Here is an 18028-nt window from a genome sequence, read left to right on the forward strand (position 1 = left end):
GGCACCTGAGCAGCGCAGCAACCAAGATGGCACAATGGATCAGCTCAATTGATTTATACATTTGTAGTTGTATGTAGTAACAGAAATTTCATCAAGTTAATAATTCAAAACATAAAAATAATACAATATGGGTCATTTCAATTTTCACCATGCATGTCCACCACATGACAGTTTTTTTGGTCAATATTTCCTTTGAAAAGGTCTTCAAATCTGCAAATCTGAGCATTTCTTGCCAGCATATTACAGGGGCACCCAACGATAATCTTCGGTGAAATATGTGTTCGAGAGAGTCCAATTGTTCTATACGAATTTCGGTTCTTCGTTGCCAAACAGCTCAACATTTCTTTAATAAAACTTTTCCTAAAAGATTCGTTACCAGGAAAAAGGAGACACTTACGTTATCGGAAGGGATATTTTTGCAATTTTTGGCACTTGAAAAGATCACCTAGCAGTTTCGGATGAGGAAATGGTCGAGTTAGAAGTTCTTAGCAGGTAACGTTCAGCTAGCAATTTCTGAAATAAAGATATCGTTCCCTAAAATTCTCGGACACTTCAGGTTTCAGCTAAAATATCCGAACAGATCAAAATTTTTGTAGGTGATAAATACATCTCTTTAGACGGTCTTTATACATTGCAAGGAGCCTAGAAATCTCGCTCAAAGGCTTTCCGCTTAACTTGCTCGTTGGGTGTCCTTGATATTATGCGATAATCGAACAATTCTTTCAGCAAAGCAATTATTAGCAACTTTTACTTCCCTTGTTATTGTTCACGCATAATTACTGGATCCTCGAAGAACATGAATATCGAAGCATAGCACTGCCTCATCAGTCTTGCTTCAAAGATAGAGAATAAAAATATGAACACGGAGTCAGTCTTCAAAGGTCGCTAACACTGACGGGTACGCAAAAAAGTAAATTTTATCTTTTAATTAAGGGAGATAGACCGTTGATCGAGTTACGAGTTGAGTTGACTTTGAGTTGAGTTTGAGTTGAGTTTAAGTCAAGCTTGAGTTAAAATTGAGTTAATTTTGAGTTACGGTTTTTGTCATTTTTGGCACTTCAAAGTAATGAACATTAAGTAGAAGTCATTGGGAAGACCATGAAACACCGTTTTCGTGACGTGGACGGTTCACAGATGTATATTTGCGAAATGGTTTTCAACTGATCAACACAATTTAAAAAATTTCATGCATAGCATGCAGTATTTTTTTTTCCCAGTTTCAGCCCTTGGACTCCTTCGATTTGACTACTGTATGTTTTCCTGTTGTGTGGTCTCATCGATCAGGAGTCCCTTCAGAAGATTATGCCAAGCTGACCACATGGCTGAAGGAAAGACCAGACCACAACACCGTACTCTTTTTGACTAGTGTGTGCGATCTTTAACATCCCACAGAGTTTATGAACATTGAAGGTTGTGAGACGGGACCTGCAGTTTATAGTTCTTACTCGAGAAGACTTGAAAGTCTATAATCCTTTTCGGATGTTATTACAAAGGCAACACTTTCTCCTCAGTTATTTTAAGACCTTGAGTGTCGCGGGTCCGACCGGAATCGAACTCACGACCTCCTGCGTAACCAACTGAGCCACCGACGCCCGGTTGTTCCTTCTAGCGATCAAGTCTATCGACGCAAAAAGGATGTCTTCTTATAAGGCTTGATGGGATTTACTGTTAAGCCAGTTTACAGCCCCAGCGGCTAAAAGATGAAACGTACCGTTTGATCGGTTATCACACAAAACGTTATCGGAACAAGAGAGCCACACGAGGGTTTATGTAAAATTGCCATTCCTGACCCTAACCTATGAAGAGAAAAAAAATGTATGGCACTGTGGTGTGCTGCCTCAAAGCTTGGATCTTCTTCCTCGATGTAAGTAGGGTGCCACCAAATCACAAGCACTCTAATTACTTTTTAATTTCCTCCCCCACCCCCCAACCCCTCCCTTTTTTTTTTTAAATGTCCATTTCAGTCTTATTGTAATCATTAATTTCTTTCACAGTAATTTCAGGGATTTCTAGTTGCATGGGTTACTCTTTTTATGCCAAAAATTTCGAAGACAACCAAAGACAAGCTAAATATATTTTTGAAACATTTTGTATAACTAGGGAAAGACTTGAAAGAGAGAAAGAAAGAAAGAAGAAAAAAAAAAAGAGGGCGGCGGCTAAGATCACGAGAAAACAGGGGAAATATCAGTGACAAACATATACCGAGAACCGAGAGAGAGAGAGAGAGAGAGAGAGAGAGAGAGAGAGAGCCCGAATAAAGGGGTCAGTACGCAGCTATTACAACGGCTGTTTTGGTCTATTGTTTTCTGAGCCAATCCCGAGAGCAGTAGTAATAGCTGCGTACTGAAGCAAGGCGCAGCTCTTTACAACCTATAATTTCATTGGATCCCTTTAGGACTCAGCTCTGTTGTTTTTAGGGTTATGGTCCATCGTTGATTGGTTGTTAGTTTTGGTCTATTGTTTTCTGAGACAATCCCGAGAGCCGTAGTAATAGCTGTGTACTGACCCAAACAAACAGGATCGACTAAATAAAGAGACGGAATCATATTGGCTGAACAGCGGAAGAAAGAAGAAGCACGAGCACGAGAAAACAGACTGAATAATGGCGACGAAAACGACAGAAGAGCACGGGAAACTGAATAGCATAATTTATGGCACCGAGAAAGCCGGACTGCGGCTCGTGTGGTAAATGAAGTACGGTTATAGAATAATAACTGAGGAGATCCGTTTTTAGGCTTGCCTATTAATATTATATATTTAACATGTAAACTAGTAAAAGAGAATTGAACGAATTGAATAAATGGCATTGCAGCAAATCAGAAAAACCAATCTCGCTGAATATAAATTTCAATACCTTAGTCTTACCGAAGGAGTAAAATTATTTCTTCAACACTTACGAAACTGTCAATTCTCATTACTTATAATTATTTAGGCTTTGTGAATGAAAAAAGTTATTTTTCCAGTGATTAAATACAACATTTGGGATGACGGGCAAAAAGTTTCATCGTGGGCGATTGCGAAATCATCAGAAACTTGCTTTTACTTACAAGCTACGTCAACAGGAAATGGAATAGTCTTTTTAGAAAATACAAATAACAAGCTAAACTTGAGAATTTTGATTAAAATTAATCAGTTCCGTCATCGATCCTTACAATCAGTGGACTGATCGAGAAACGTAATTATTTAAAATCTGATTTCGGGGTCTATCTTTATCCAGGCTATTCGGTACATCGACAAAGAGCTTGGGCAACAACCGTCAGAAACAGATAAACCGAGCCTCACCCTATGACAGTTTGGCATTGAACATAAATCCATGCCCAGCTAGCATGAAGAAATAAACGCAATGTTCTAATTCGAGGGAAGTCATCGTTTTCAGTGATTTGTGACGCTGGGTCAAGTTCATCGTAGCAACATTTCCTCTTTTTCTTGGTATAATCAGCGATAGCCGGCTTCCGCAGTTTATCGACATTTTCTGGCAAAATTTGGTATTTGCTTGTGTCGGAACATGAATAAAAAAATTAAACGCTCCTGCTTTTATTACTTGTTGCCAAAACGTGTGACGGTCACACGTTTTGGGAGCAATTTTTACAATTTCAAGCTATTTTTAGTGTTTTCAGAAGACAGGCAATTTTGTCAGCGACAGTATAGTGTTTCTGAAACTGAGGACCATTAAAAGGCTGAGCGCTCAGTGTATGAATAATTGATTATTATTCAACTTCATCGACTAAACGAATCCAAATGTTCACTCTACAGCGTTTCGTTTCCCTGCGAATTTTAAGAATGCCTATAACACAAATTTCAACCGTTAAACTATAACACATCGTGAACATATTTATATTTTTATACAAGAAAGTAATATATCATCAAAATTGTTCCCAGTATCTTTAAATATCCTGACACACACAATAACATTTTCATTGTTTCAAAGTTTTCGAAATTGTCCATTCTCATTAAATATTTATTTAACCAATGAAGAGGTCATATTATTTAAATTTAATGTTCTCCGCCAACTTAAGTAAAAAAAGACACCCCATTGCTCAGGAATACTCTAGAAAGAAAACAACTTCATAATAACTCCAATTTTCCGTGATTGTAAGATGGTGCGAAAAACAAGTTATAACTGACAGCAAAAAGTGGCATTCACTTGCCAGCTACTTCTACAGGAAATTGAATTGCCTGTTCAGAAAATGCAAATAACGAAACATCTGCCAGTGAAGACCTCGGCTTTAAGTTAAACTTAAGATTTTAAAATGATTTCTGTCACTTATTTCCTCTGTTTCGTCAATCAGTAAACTGATTACCGTTTGTTTGCAATATGTTTACAACTTGAAGATAATATTGTGGTTCTTTTTGCCACTCAGCCCATTCAAATGCCAACTGAAGGAAATTATATAAGCATCAGAATGAGAAACAGTTGAACCGACGGCAGCTGCTCCGCTCGCTACACAGCCATTTAACTGCATTCGGCATTCGGCCACGAAAAAATCTTGCCACAGCATCAACCATGAAAGTTACGTGGGAATGCATCATCTTGATTTGTTTAGCTGTGCTCATTGTAGCAACAAACTTGATTTTGTGCGTTCTTGTGGTATCAAGCGCCCGTCTTCGCACCTTCACTAATGGATTTTTGGTCTCCCTCGCAGTATCCGATATACTGACCGGAGGACTGTTTTATCCTATTCACCTTAGTGGGTCCGATTCGAAAGTGGCTGTCTCAGAAGGCTATGTCATCGCATTTGTCCTGTTGTCAGGAGTTGGAAATATTGGTTTAGTGACGTGGGATCGTTATATAGCTGTCAGCAGACCTTTTCAGTACAGGCAGGTTGTTCAAAACCACTTTGTCAAGCTCATTGTGATAATTTGGGCAACTTCACTACTAATTTCAATCTTGCCCGTGACATGGTCAACAATCCCTGATGCCACAATTCACAAGGTCTACCTATTTTGCCTCATGGGGATCTTCGTAATTCTTCCCTACGGAGCCATATTTACTGCCTATCTCAAAATCGCGCAGCGATTACGAAAACACCATCAAAACATTCGAAAGCGCTCTGCAAATGCCATATCGTCGAGGAGAGTAAAAACAGAGGCTAAAGTAACCAAGGTATTTATGGCAATCGTAGTAATATTTATCGTGTCGTGGTTGCCCATCCTTTATCTGACAACAGTCAATATTGTTAATAGGCCCGATCTATCTCCTCTCGCACTTCAAAATGCCTCTCTCTTTACCGTAGCTCTGTCGTCACTGGCAAATCCTCTGTTGTACGCATGCATGAAGGAGGACTTTCGGCGGGAATTCAGGAAGCGCTCATCGCTCCTCATAAGGAGATCTTCTGTGCCTGATGGCGCCGTGGAGTTGGAAAAGACAATATCAACAGCTTGCGCTGTCCCACTACAACCTTCGCTAAACTACTTCGAATTCGCTTGAAACACTAGGAAGTCTTAGGGGCTCAAGCCTTTAAGCAGTCTATTTCAAGTGAGAGCTTATGAATTATGAACATTTAGTTTAATTTCCGGAAAACGAATACTAAGATGAAAAAATAGAACTCTAAGTGAAAGTAATAAAAACCCTTTACTATACGCACCAGAAACCAAACTTTACCGTGTTCAAATCCGTCTATAAATAAATATATATATATATATATATATATATATATATATATATATATATATATATATATTAATTGTACATATGTATAATTATATATATAATTATACATATGCATGTTAAGGCAAATGCCGAAACGCGTCGGGTCTTGAATAAAGCGTTGCATGAAAACGGAAGCCCATTCTCCATTGTGCGAGTGATATATATACAATTTCCTTTTTTTCTTTTAGTGCTGAAATAAATAGGAAAGCTTGTTTCCGGTGTAACCAAAGAAGTAATTTCAAAATGTTACTCAAATGAAAAATCGGCGAATCTCGCATCGACGACATGCGAGAGCAACACTTGTTGCTGCCAATAACAGAAGTACGCAATACTCTGCATTTAATTAAGAAGAGTGGAACAAGGAAGACAAAAAAATTCACTTTAAATTCTTGTGTTTTCTTCTGTAGCCCAATGAGCCTTTTTAATATTTGAAACCTTGACAGCATGAAGATATCACTACCGAGATTGAAAACTGGGTCAACGTTGAAATTGAAATATCGATACATAGCGTTTAAAATATCGTCGTCAGGTAAGTCAACTTCATACTTGACTGCCTTTAACGCTTGCGTAGAAGAAACCACTCGTTGATGGATTGATCACCAGGATGAGAAAGACTGGTCATTACTTCGAACCCGTAGTTGGTGAGTTGTTGAAGTATTGCTGAAATCGATGAGTCCGCCTGTTCTTTGTCGAAGGAAAATACAAGAGGATTGCTAAGACAATCATGCCCTTGGAAAATTTCCTGCAGTATACGCCTCTCGGCATAAATTGTTAGCAGTGTTTCAAGTCCATGTCTATCTCTGTCCAGAGTGAGCCTGATGACCTGATTTCTTGCCACCGACCTCGATGATTTGATCTCATTCAGGGCATTAATGAGCTGGGAAATTTGGTAAAAATCGGCTTCTTCCATAAGCTGATCAAATTCTTGGAAATTCTCGGGCAAATTTAACTTAGACGAGCGCAAGAAATTCAAAACATAGCGGAACATCGGGCCGTCACGATCAATGAAGAACCTTCCTCGAGAATCCTTGGCTACAGGTCGCTGACCACTGAACATGACACCTAACATAGAATCTGGATACCTTGTTAGGCTGACAAGAGATGTGGTATAAACATGGCCGCCAACGTTAAGGTCAATTATGGAAGGAAGCTTTTCAACCTCTCCCATCTACTCCAACTTGGAATCCTGGGATGTAACAAAAGAAACAAAATTACCTATCACAGGAGCTTCTGCCTGTTGTCAAAGAGCTTATAAGGGTTCGTCAAAAGAATGAAAATACATTTGATTTAGAATAGGGACAATTAAGTCTTAAACCAGGAACTAAGCAATAGACCTTATTCACGATGGCCGCCATGTTGGATTTGCTATTATCATGCAAATTAGCTACACACTTCTGAGGGGGCAAACAACACAAGTTCGAGAGGTTATAACGAACATCTTAGCCACACAGATGATTTGTTTCATGTTCATTGAATGTTTATCACCTAAGTAGTAAAACAGAATGCTTGCACAAGTTACTTCGATTTTTTTACTGAAAAACTAGCAGATAACGAAGTAGAAAGTCAAAATGTCGGAGGCAATCAAAAGATATAAAATTATTATAAAAGGTACTTAATTCTAAATTTTAAAATGTACTTTTAGCAATGTTAATTCAATATTTCGACGTGCCAATTTTGCGCAATTTGCCTTTATTCCAAAGTTTGCCCCCCATCATAACACATGGCTAATTTGCATGACAATTTGAAAACCAACATGGCCGCTATCGTGAATAAGGGCTATTAAGGCAAGTTACGGTGCTTTGCAACCCATATCCTAGACCTGGGACACAAATGTATCATTATTCCGTGGGATGCCGAAGGCAGCCACGGTAACAATTCGAGCCCGTTCCTAGGCCCTGGCGGATTGTGCTAGCATACCTTTTGGCATAATTTGAGCAGGAAAACCTAATTTTTTAATTAGCAAATTTGGAGCATTAATTCATAAAATTTAGTAAATATAGTGTATTTTCTTCAGAAATAAATTAAATTTAGGTGGTAGGTTGTTGCAATGCGTGTTTTAGCTACTCTAATAGTAGTATTGACTTTGTTCTGACAAAGAGAGTACTATATTCTGTTGGTTCAGTCAGTATATGTAAGTGCTATCGTTACTTCGTTGAAGGCATTTTACAAACGGTTCAGAGATCCAAGCAGCTAATTTGGACAGCTGAGGGCCGAGACAAACTTCCATAAAACTCAAAGAAATTTACAACAACAGCTTAATATTTGAAAAATATCATGATATCATGATTTGGTGTCGTTGCTGCGCGCCCATATGTACAGAATCTACATCATTTTGTAATTTCGGAAATCAGGAGCATAGTTTGGGAATTCTGGCATAACTTGGCAAAATTTCGATCACTGCTAGAAGCATAATATGCCACTTTTAGGAGAACAATCCGCCAAGACCTACCCGTTCCTATTTCTTTTTATATTTCTTCATCGTAGTCACATATGTGCATACCCAGCGGATATTGAACTAACCCTACAAACCGTCACATTTTCGTACAGTAATTTTTCCTGCGTGATCGAACCTGAGCCCTCTGCTGAACTGAGCGCGCGAAAGGAGCGGCCACTCGGCCACAAAGTCCCGCACACGAATGCCGAGCTATATTCTTTGCTTTTGGATGGTCTGTTATGGCAATTAAGCCTCATTTGCACTAGCAACCCCACTTGTCGAGGAAAACTTGCCGACTGTACACACTAGCAAGTAATCCTTGACAAGTTTTTCCTTGACAAGTGTCCTTGTTCTAAAACTAGCATGCTAGTTTTCAGCAAGGACACACACTTGTAAAGGAAAAACTTGTCATATTTTTTCATTTACACTGCCAAGGAAAACTTGTCAAGGAAAACTTGCTAGCGTAAATGATGAGGCTTTAACCTTGGATGGGTGACCTCAGATAATTTGTTCACTTTTTCTTCTCTTTTTTTTCTCCTTGTTCTTTTTGTTTTTCTTTTTTGTAGTCACAAATTGCACTTTTTGAAATTCCCTGTCCCGCGGAAAGGGACATAACACGAACCGCTGTTTCAACTCGGGCCTCTCGCATCAGATGTTATTGCGCCATCACGGCTGTTGTTGTTGTTACGAAAAACCATTCCATTTATAACATTTTGCGCGAAGGAAACAAAACTTTGCTTTTTTGGCTCATTCATGGAGCCGCTGAGGCATTTAATTTGATGGAACAGATGTAGATTGCAAGGCACGAAGTTAACGGTAGTGATTATAATAAGAGAGTCCCAGATACTCAACTCAATTTATTAACCAATCCCAAAAATTCTTAGTCCAAAATTACGAAGATCTAGACCAATATTACGCACACAACTCACCAAATAAAAAAAATAAAAAAAAAACTCACGTCCTTCACAAATTCATACATTTGTCTTTTTAAGAATTATATTTTAAATTTGCTTTTTGCGCAATTCTTAATTGCCAACTGGTGTACTTTATCTGAAATTGAAACTGTCCATAAAGTAAAGGTGTGTTGTCTTTAACGTTTGTGAATAAGCTTAATTCTAATTCAGTTGTACACAACAAAACCAAATAAATGACGTGCTCGATCTTCATTCACTAAATTTCAAAGAAATTTCACCTTAATATCCTGACATTCCTCAAGAATCTTTAGTAAAAGTAACCTCTGATGGCTGCTGTGGTGAGTGTTTTCAATGGCAAATTTATTTACAAGTATCAATCAATAGATAACCTTTATTTCTCTTTTATACAACAAGTAACAGCTACTAAAGTTACAGGCTCATCCGTCTGGTAAGCTTTCACAACTTCCCAGATTTTATCCGTGATTTTTTCACTCCAGCTAAGCATGGTGACTTACTCTAACTGGACAGTTTGTGTTAACTGTTTGTGCATCCCACGGAAACGCACTAATAGGCGTCTTGTTGAACGGAGAAAAGGAGGTGATGGGAACCGCAAATATGACGGAAATGATGAAACGAGATAAGAGACACCTATCTGCTCATCTGTAATCTGTTATGGTATTCGTTGTGGTATTATGTATCTGTGCTGAGTAAATCAAATCAATCGAGTTGCGGTAATTTGAAGCAAGTGTCACGCAATGGTTCCTTAGTGCGTTGTGTGATGATTAACACTGGGCAAATTGAAGGTTGTTTGCGCAACTGGCTCCCAGAGTCAGTGAAAGACTCTAGGAACGGAGCAATCTGCCGAGAAATCCAAGGCATATTCGTAAAAAATAGGAACATTTCACCGCACCTAGACACTCTCTCTTTGATACGTAAAGTTTGACCAACCGCACGAACAATAGGCCTCTTCCGATGACACGTACGATGTTCTGTTCGCTTTGCGTGGCTGAAGCGCATGGCCGCATTGGTTAAACTTAAAATTTATCTTGGGACTTTGAACGAACGACGGTCCCCAAATAATGTCAGAATAGCCGTGGGTCATCGTAGGCTAACGTCTAAATCTTCATAGAGACAAGCAAATAGCAATTTATACTTCATACAAGAGAGGATCGAGAGAAGACATAACAGAAATGAGGAAGCGACTTCGTATTCAACGGTGGGCCCCAGGGAACAATTATTCTACCAAAAATGTATTTCCAAGGTTACTATAAAGCAATAGTCAAGGCTCTGTCGATTATAGCATACTCTTTGTAATTATCAATGGTTAAATTGAAAATACGTACGCCACTGAACAAGATTAAGTCAGAAAATTATACCCGGCCACCATTGTCATCGTCTGAAGAACGAATCATCTCTATTCATATGCAAATTTAACTCAACTTAACACAGAGGACATAACCCGTAAACTTACCTTAAAATGAATACAATCGACACAAAAGCCCTGAAAAGTCGGATAACCTCGCACTTTTTACAAATTAGCCACAGCACTGAATCTGATTTCCGGTTTTCACAACATGTTCGTCATCATGTGTAACGCCATTTAGTCTTTAAACCGGAAGCTCGATTTTTCTTACGGACAGGGGTGGGCCGGGAAAAAAGGGGTCTGGAGGGTGGCCCATCATTTGTGTGCATAAAAAAGGGGTGGGTAAAGGAAAATGATACTATACATTGGGGGAGGGTTTTGGAAATTCTGCATCAGTTTTATTGTTGACAATTATACATACACATGGCCCTAGACTGCGAACAGTCTCTCTTGCTCTAGAATGGTTGAAACGAACGAGACAGGAACGCGGTATTTGCGACCCGCAGCTTCAGGTATTGAAAGGTCAACGCTCGCGTTTGTTTCAACGATTCCAGAGCAAAAGAGAGACTGCTCGCAGTCTTACATAGCCCTAAAAGAAATCCTAGCCTGCGTGGCAGGCGCCTCCCTATCCCCTATCCCCTACCCCTACCCCTTTCGACGCCTGCTACGCAGGCTAAAGAAATCCTGGCTAAGACGTTTTCTCAAAATCATGGCAAAACACCAACATTTATGCAAATTCAGATATACTTAAATTTTTCATATTGTCTGTTATATATATATATATATATATATATATATAAATTATAAGTGAAATTGTCACTCACTTGCACCTCTCCAGCACAAAAACATGTCTACACGTCTGGCCCGGGTTGCTCGAAGCATGGTTAGCGCTAACCAGCGTTCACATGATCATGGAATCCTATAGGTTTTGATATCTCTTAACTAACGGTAGCACTAACCTGACTGTAACCAGGTTTCGAGCAGCTGGCCCGTGGATGGCAACGCAAGAGTGCTTAACTGAGTAGGGTGATAATTTCGTAGTATCACCAACTAGTGGACTAATGCAAATCCTGCATTTTAATTGTCTACGCTACTAGAGGACTATCAGTAATAGTCCTCGAGTAGCGAAAAGCGTGACGCTTTCTTTCGTTTTATTCCCACATAATATTTCTTCAACTGCATGCATTTGCTAACTTTATTATTGCCTTTTCGGTCCGACTAGTTTTGCGATACTAAACAACTAGACCCTTCGCACTCAAGGGTCACGAGTCATTAGCCCATGAGGCGATTGACCGTAGCTCTTGCGGGCTACATGTCTAATAAAGGACATAGACAATGGAAAGTGGCCTGATATGTTAATATCTTTCACATTCATTGCAACTCGTTTCTATTGTTTTTGTAATCTCTGCATCGCTATCAAGTTGAATATTAATATTTCGAAAATGGCCTATTAACATAACCTGGAGCTGGAAGGGGTGGGCCACTACAACTGTGTCTTCCCAAATTCGATTTTTCCGGCCCACCTCCTTCCTGTACTTTAGGACCAGTTCCTTAAATATTTGGAAATTCTGTTCAAGAAGGGTTAGTTTCTGAAGAAACGCTGCGCTGGGTTAATGGGGAGTGAAACACGAAAATATGGTCTTATTAAACGTGTTTATAAAGTTAATTAATCCGCACCGTAAGAAAGATTTACGCGCTGATGTTTCTTGCGTTAGCCCTTCGTCAGAACGAATTAAGGAACTGTGTCAACTGTGGGTTGTTAGTCGTCTTGGTAAATATAGAAGATGGGGGAGCTTTGGCATGCGTGGAACCATGGCGACATAAATACTGAACTACTGGGCCTTGATTCGCGCGGCGGCCATGTTGGTGGCTTAGACAATAGATTTCGTACCTCGTGTTGAAATGTCAACTTCGTTCCCAGGGTCTTGCTGGCTTTCAATATGGCGTTTTCTTTTCGAAAACAACACTGCTTAAATCCCCTCGCACTTGATAGTAATGGAAAATAGCAATCAACTTTAAAAAGGCTTGTATTATCTTAACCTCAGATTACTGACGTTTATGTGGTCTCTTTTACGACCTTTTATATATGAAGTAAGAGTTGATTGACATATACTTTTAAAATGAAGTCTCTCAATTTGATCTACAACCATTTTCTGCCAAATTCCCTACTAATTTTCTGACTTTGTGTTCCCGCTTGCGCTGTTGCGCTTGCTTCCGAGAGCTAATTTCTCACGAAGACCCATGCTTGGCTTGCGTTACCGTCCAAAAAGAACTTTGACATCTTGACCTCGAACCCTTGATTGACGACATGTTGCAGAAACGCATCCAGCTGCTCGAGTTTAATTGGAATTGTAGCTTGCCCTCCTTCGACCAACCCCTCAGTTGTGCTGAAATTGTAACCAGAGCCTTTGGTGACGGAGCCTCCTAGCATTCCAATGTTTGGCACGAGCCCCTGAATCATAGCTAACTTACCAGCAAGCACAAGTTTGGTTCTCGAACTGTAGAAGAGGCGTAAAATCTCTGGACCGGCACTAGAAGAATGACGAACTTTCCTAGCATTCTGAATTGCCTCTTCTAAAGGTTTGATGTTGTAGAAGGAGGCTTCGATTTCCAGCTGTTCAAACTCTTGAAATTCTTCGGGTAAGACCAACTTTTTTGTCCGCAAAAAGTTAAGAACGTACTTAAACAAACCACCGTCTCTGTCGATAAAATAGTTACCCTTTGGATCCCTAGGAGCTTTTATTTCTAAGTTAAAAAGCTCAGCCAGTTTAGAATCTGGGAACTGTGTCATGGTGTACCGCGTAGTCGTGTAAAAAAGACCACCAACATTAAGGCCAACCACTTTTGGAGGTTCGGATGCCATTGCGGTTCCTTTTAACAAAGTAAACGATGAGTTGGTTGAAGCGAATGATACTGCCTTGCTTGGCTAATGATTAAAAATATCAACAGTCACGCTATATTAGTTAACAATACGTCCTCATTTGCAACAGATCATTATATTGTGTATACGCCACATTTCCTGTCAGTAACTGATCGCTCATAAACCTTGCACAATTGTATTTTGTCGCCTGCCGAGAAAATTCAATTTCTATATATTGTTCAGCTGTTATTCAATAGTGCTGACAATAAAAGCACAGTCAAAAAGTTTAAAAGGGAAACTTAACTTGAAATCTTTTTAAGGCGAAATTTTGGCAGCGAAGGCTTCGATGACTTAGTGGATTTTTTGAAATAATTTGAAAATTAAAAAAGAAAATATTTCCTCTCTGTTTTATCGAGATAAATGGCAAACATAGTGAAGAAACGAGGCTCCCAAACCGGTTAAAATAATATGCAATTTTGTCAAAATATTGCAGATATTGAGTTTCAGTCTTTGTCAATTATAATCAATTATAGGCAGGTTTAGCTTAACCTTTAAGCCCCAAGGGGCCCCATTAACAAGTAAAATCGTTTGGCGTTCAGACAGCTGAGTAAAATCTATAAGTGGCCATTGGGTGTTAAAGGATTAATGAACTCTTTTGTACTTATGGTAATTTTGTCATTTCAGGAAAATTAAAAAAAAAGGTTTGTTTGTTGTTCACTACTGCAGCTCTTCAACCGGTGATAGGAAAACGAGATATTATTACTTAATAATCGTCAACGTTCTAAAAGCTTTAATTGATTTAGTACTCGTCGTTTATACTAAATAATGACAATAAAATATCAAGTCCGAACATGTTCACGTCTTCCAATTGGAAAAAAAAAATCACCAAACGGCAACAACATCACAGATGTTGTAGTGCTGTTGGAGGGCAGTAGGATTTTGGAAAATCGAGCTAAACAATGTTAAATTCAGTAAAACTCTATCGATTTTAAGCAGGATCAATTAGAAAAAAAGCGGAGATTTTTAGCCCCTTCTCGCTTTCGATATAGAAGGAAGTCAATTTTATTGTCGCTCATAATTTCAAGACAAATGTGTACACTCATTTCTGGTCTCCTTTAGTTCTCAATGTGAATTTCGTTTGACTGAAGGTTTTTTTGCTAACTTTTTCCAAGTGCAACAAACGCGTTTGTTACCATCCCCCTTCCTTCCTTTTCTATAAATACGATAAAGTTATAAGCAGTAGATCAATATTTTAAATCTTTTCTCAGTCATACATTGATCTTTACCGTTAACTCGACGTGTCAAATTTTTGGAAGACGAATTTCAATGTATTTTTTATGTGTGGTTTTCTTATCTTCACTGTATGCGTTTCGTTTTTGTTTTCTACTGCCGGCTTCTCTTCGCATATACCTAAGGGTATCAAGAGAAATCGAAGGCAGTTCCAGTACACTTCTAGCTTGCTGTATGTCGTCGCGTTCAAACGTGTTTTCTTGACGACTGTTAGATATTATTTGTCGAACTAAAGCTGGGGCAACAAGTTTCCGCGGCGTGACCTCGAGACCAGGGAACTCCAAGCTCTGCTTCTCGACGATTGCGTTCCTTTGCTCTTCGAGACAGCAGTCGGCGCACGGACCAATAACATCGCAATATTCTTTTCCAAAAGCACATGAATGGCTGGCGACAAAGTACGAGCGTTCGTTGACTCGACCAGATGTGGATAGAAGTCCACCACAGTTGGAACATTTTGAACGCTGTATAAGTTTTAGAGAGTCGTTTTCGCTCCCGCTGGGTTCTTTCGATTTCCTCTTCGCGTAATTTATCTTCTTGTGTTTGTATTTGTGCCAATATTGAATACCACCTGATGACCGATCCGAATAACTTTGAAAACGGATCCTTTCCCTTCCATTTGCTTCGGACAACTTCGGGGACCAATCTTTGGTTTTCCCCAAGAGATGACGATCTTCAACCAATTTCGGAAACGTTGAACGTTGAACACATTCCTTGTAAGGCATATTTTCTATTCAGCTTGTCAGACAACTTCATTTCATTGATGCCCCGTGCGTTGTGAAGGATAATTAAGTTGCTTGAACTGATTAGGTTTCAGGATAAAGTCAGACCATTTCAGTTAATTGATTGCAGGCGCAGAGACCTCTTAATCTTTCTTTATCTATTAAAGCTTTGACCTTCTTCCGTGAGCTAGCGTTATCGTTCTGCTCTTGTTTATACTTTGGTGTGCCTTAACTTCCCTGAGTTACCAAGTAATTCAAGTGTGATACATGTATACGTAACGATTACCAATACCACTGTTGACCTTTAGTCACGCCTGACGGTCTCAGGATTAAACTGCTCAGCTCTTCTATTGATCCGTAAACAATGCACCATTTTAAAAGCCTCTAAAATGCACGAGACCGGAGAGAAGGAGGGTGAAAGAAGTGTACCCATTGTAGGCTGTCGCTTTCACTCGATGGAGGTTTCAGTGATAGCCTGGGTGGTTGGCGGGACAGTTGAGGAGAGCCTAAGCGATAAAGCGGAAACGAATAACAAAGCCCGTGGTTTCGCCACACAATCACGGAAGCGGTTATTATAAAGGCCGCCAATTTGGCAAATTTGGTCCCAATTTTGTAAAGTTGGGTATAAATGGCAACAGCGTTATTAGCTTGCCAAGAAATAATAAACAAACAATCAAACTGAAGGGCTATTGTAGTTGCCTAAGCCAATAGACGATTTGAATTGCTGGTGGACGAACAAAATTCGTCCAACAACATGGCGGCGATGACGTAACATGAAAATCACCTGTTTGTTCCAAAGTAACGGTAAAAAATATCAACCAAAGAATGCTCTTCAATTCAAACTGAACTTTTTAGCTACTTGATAACTTTCAAATTATATTTTAGAACGTTCTAATCAGAGTATAAGGTCCCAGTCAAAGTATGATTGAGCAAAAGAGCCTAGTGTTTCATATATAACTTAACCTATCCTCTCAGGTGGACTTCCGGAAGTCTCTGGCGCGCCAAATATTAGAAACTCGTGGGAATAAGGCGCCCCATTGATAAGATGTTGTTGTAACAATGAATTGAAAAAGCCAAGGGTCAATGTCCTATTGTCTCTGACTTCAGTTTTGGTCTCGAATAATTATAACCTAATTTAAAGTTACAACATTTCATAAGGCATTAAGGCTTTTTTCGGAGGTATTGTTCTGTTGGACATCGTCACCTTTGGCAACTGAACTCATAGTTATCAATATTTTTTCGCGACACGCGTTTTTCGAACGTCCAAGCTGGAGACTATCGATATCCAAGACAACAGAAGGTGCGGACGACTGGCGAAAGATGAAAACTTTAAGCGTATTGTTCCTGGAGCATTGGAAGGCAGTATTCTCAAAGAGCTCCGCTATGTAAGAAAGAAGGTAGACAGTTTTTTGCCAAGGATTCCACGACGTCAAGGACAGGAACAGAGTGGAAATGACAAGATATTTTGCGAAGATAATTTTACGTCTTCAAGTACACCTCGAGCACAGCAGATTATGCCGAGAGGCTTCAGACAATTCTGGTTACACTACAGGTCTTCTCTTGACATTCAAGCTTTAAGAGTTAACGAAGATATCGACTCTTTCTCTATTGAAATAATAAGAGAACACAACAAACCTCGTGTTGCACTACCTTCTTTGAGGGGAAAGATCAATTGAATTTTGTCATGAAGTCCAGACGTTTCACATCGGTTAAGATTTGGAGATGTTGCACTGGAGAGTCTCCTTTCTTGTTTTTTTTCCCGCGTGTATTCTTCAAAAATGTCTTCTGTTTGTCGTATCGCGAAAACAAGGCAATAATCTGTATTTCAATAACCAGCGCTCAAACACCTCGTATGTATATCTTATCAAGATTAAAATTATCCGAATGCAAATCAACCTGTTTTGGCTTTCATTTCGGGCGCCGGTTTGTTTAAATGGCTAAAGGACTTCAATAATCCCCGAGGATAAATTAGGATGCCGGACAGGTTTTGAAATCCTTTAAGCCTGTTTTCACAAGCGACGCAAACACAAACCAAACCATTAAGCACAAGAGCGCTTATTTAACCTTGAAAAACGGCCAGCCTGACGCAAGCATAAGCGCAAGCGCAAAGATCTTTTTTTTCCATTTCCTTTTCCTTGTATACTTGCGATTGTGCTTGAGTTCGCTTGCGTTGTGTGGAAACGGGACGTAACGCAAGCACAACGCAAGCTGTAATGTTCGTCCAATGAAGTTTCAAACCACAGCTCCGTGTTGTAAAAGAGAAAAGGGGACCACAGGGAACCCAGACAAACCGTGTGACCGTTCATATCTATATCTCAGTACACATAAATAATTGAAGATATCGTAGTGCTATTATAAGCACAAATTATGACAAAATAAAAGTATTTTTACTTGAAGTGTTGTTTGTGGTAATCCTTGTGGCTGAAACCGACGAATTTTAGTGATTGTAAGGGTTTATCTTCGACGTTCACGGTTAAGCAGTTGCCATGTGCTTCAAGCCGTATCACCGATTATTTGGTGATGAGTTCGAGGAAAGATTTTAGGTTACAATTTCGTTTCTTTCTGCATACAATTGAGACATCTGAAGGATCTTTCGGTTCTCGCGATCTGGCCGGTGGCTTACCAGCTTGAGTTTCGTATTTTAAATTTTTTCCGTTTACATTTTCTCCACTTCTTCACTGTGACGGCCGGGGTAAGTGAAAGGGGTTGGGGGGGGGGGGAAAGGGGGGGTGTTCCGGGTTAAAACTCGACATCCACTGTTACTTCTTTCAAAGGGTTAATTTTCTCTCCAGTGTATG

General features: G+C 39.5%; 3 protein-coding genes across 5 annotated transcripts; 1 reads left to right on the forward strand and 2 right to left on the reverse strand.

The window, feature by feature from the left end:
* Nucleotides 1-3184: 3184 nt before the first annotated feature.
* Nucleotides 3185-5634, forward strand: LOC138008343 (neuropeptide FF receptor 1-like). Its single transcript, XM_068855656.1, has one exon. It carries the CDS (start codon nucleotides 4505-4507, stop codon nucleotides 5426-5428), a length of 924 nt encoding a protein of 307 aa, XP_068711757.1. The 5' UTR covers nucleotides 3185-4504; the 3' UTR covers nucleotides 5429-5634.
* A 387-nt stretch (nucleotides 5635-6021) lies between these two features.
* Nucleotides 6022-10598, reverse strand: LOC138008345 (BTB/POZ domain-containing protein KCTD6-like). Its single transcript, XM_068855660.1, has 2 exons — nucleotides 10470-10598; nucleotides 6022-6836 (listed from the first exon to the last, which is right to left on the reverse strand). Exon 2 carries the CDS (start codon nucleotides 6816-6818, stop codon nucleotides 6207-6209), a length of 612 nt encoding a protein of 203 aa, XP_068711761.1. The 5' UTR covers nucleotides 6819-6836; nucleotides 10470-10598; the 3' UTR covers nucleotides 6022-6206.
* A 1772-nt stretch (nucleotides 10599-12370) lies between these two features.
* LOC138008344 (BTB/POZ domain-containing protein KCTD21-like) lies at nucleotides 12371-17552 on the reverse strand. 3 transcript variants are annotated; one of them, XM_068855659.1, is made up of 2 exons: nucleotides 16881-17552; nucleotides 12371-15736 (listed from the first exon to the last, which is right to left on the reverse strand). In XM_068855659.1, exon 2 carries the CDS (start codon nucleotides 13222-13224, stop codon nucleotides 12583-12585), a length of 642 nt encoding a protein of 213 aa, XP_068711760.1. In that variant the 5' UTR covers nucleotides 13225-15736; nucleotides 16881-17552; the 3' UTR covers nucleotides 12371-12582. The 3 variants fall into 3 exon arrangements, with proteins under 3 accessions (XP_068711760.1, XP_068711759.1, XP_068711758.1); XM_068855658.1 differs by having other exon boundaries at nucleotides 16866-17552; XM_068855657.1 differs by having other exon boundaries at nucleotides 13238-15736; nucleotides 16866-17552.
* Between the last annotated feature and the right edge of the window lie 476 nt (nucleotides 17553-18028).

The sequence above is a fragment of the Montipora foliosa genome, chromosome 6 (assembly GCF_036669935.1).
Source record: "Montipora foliosa isolate CH-2021 chromosome 6, ASM3666993v2, whole genome shotgun sequence".
Lineage (NCBI taxonomy): Eukaryota > Metazoa > Cnidaria > Anthozoa > Scleractinia > Acroporidae > Montipora > Montipora foliosa.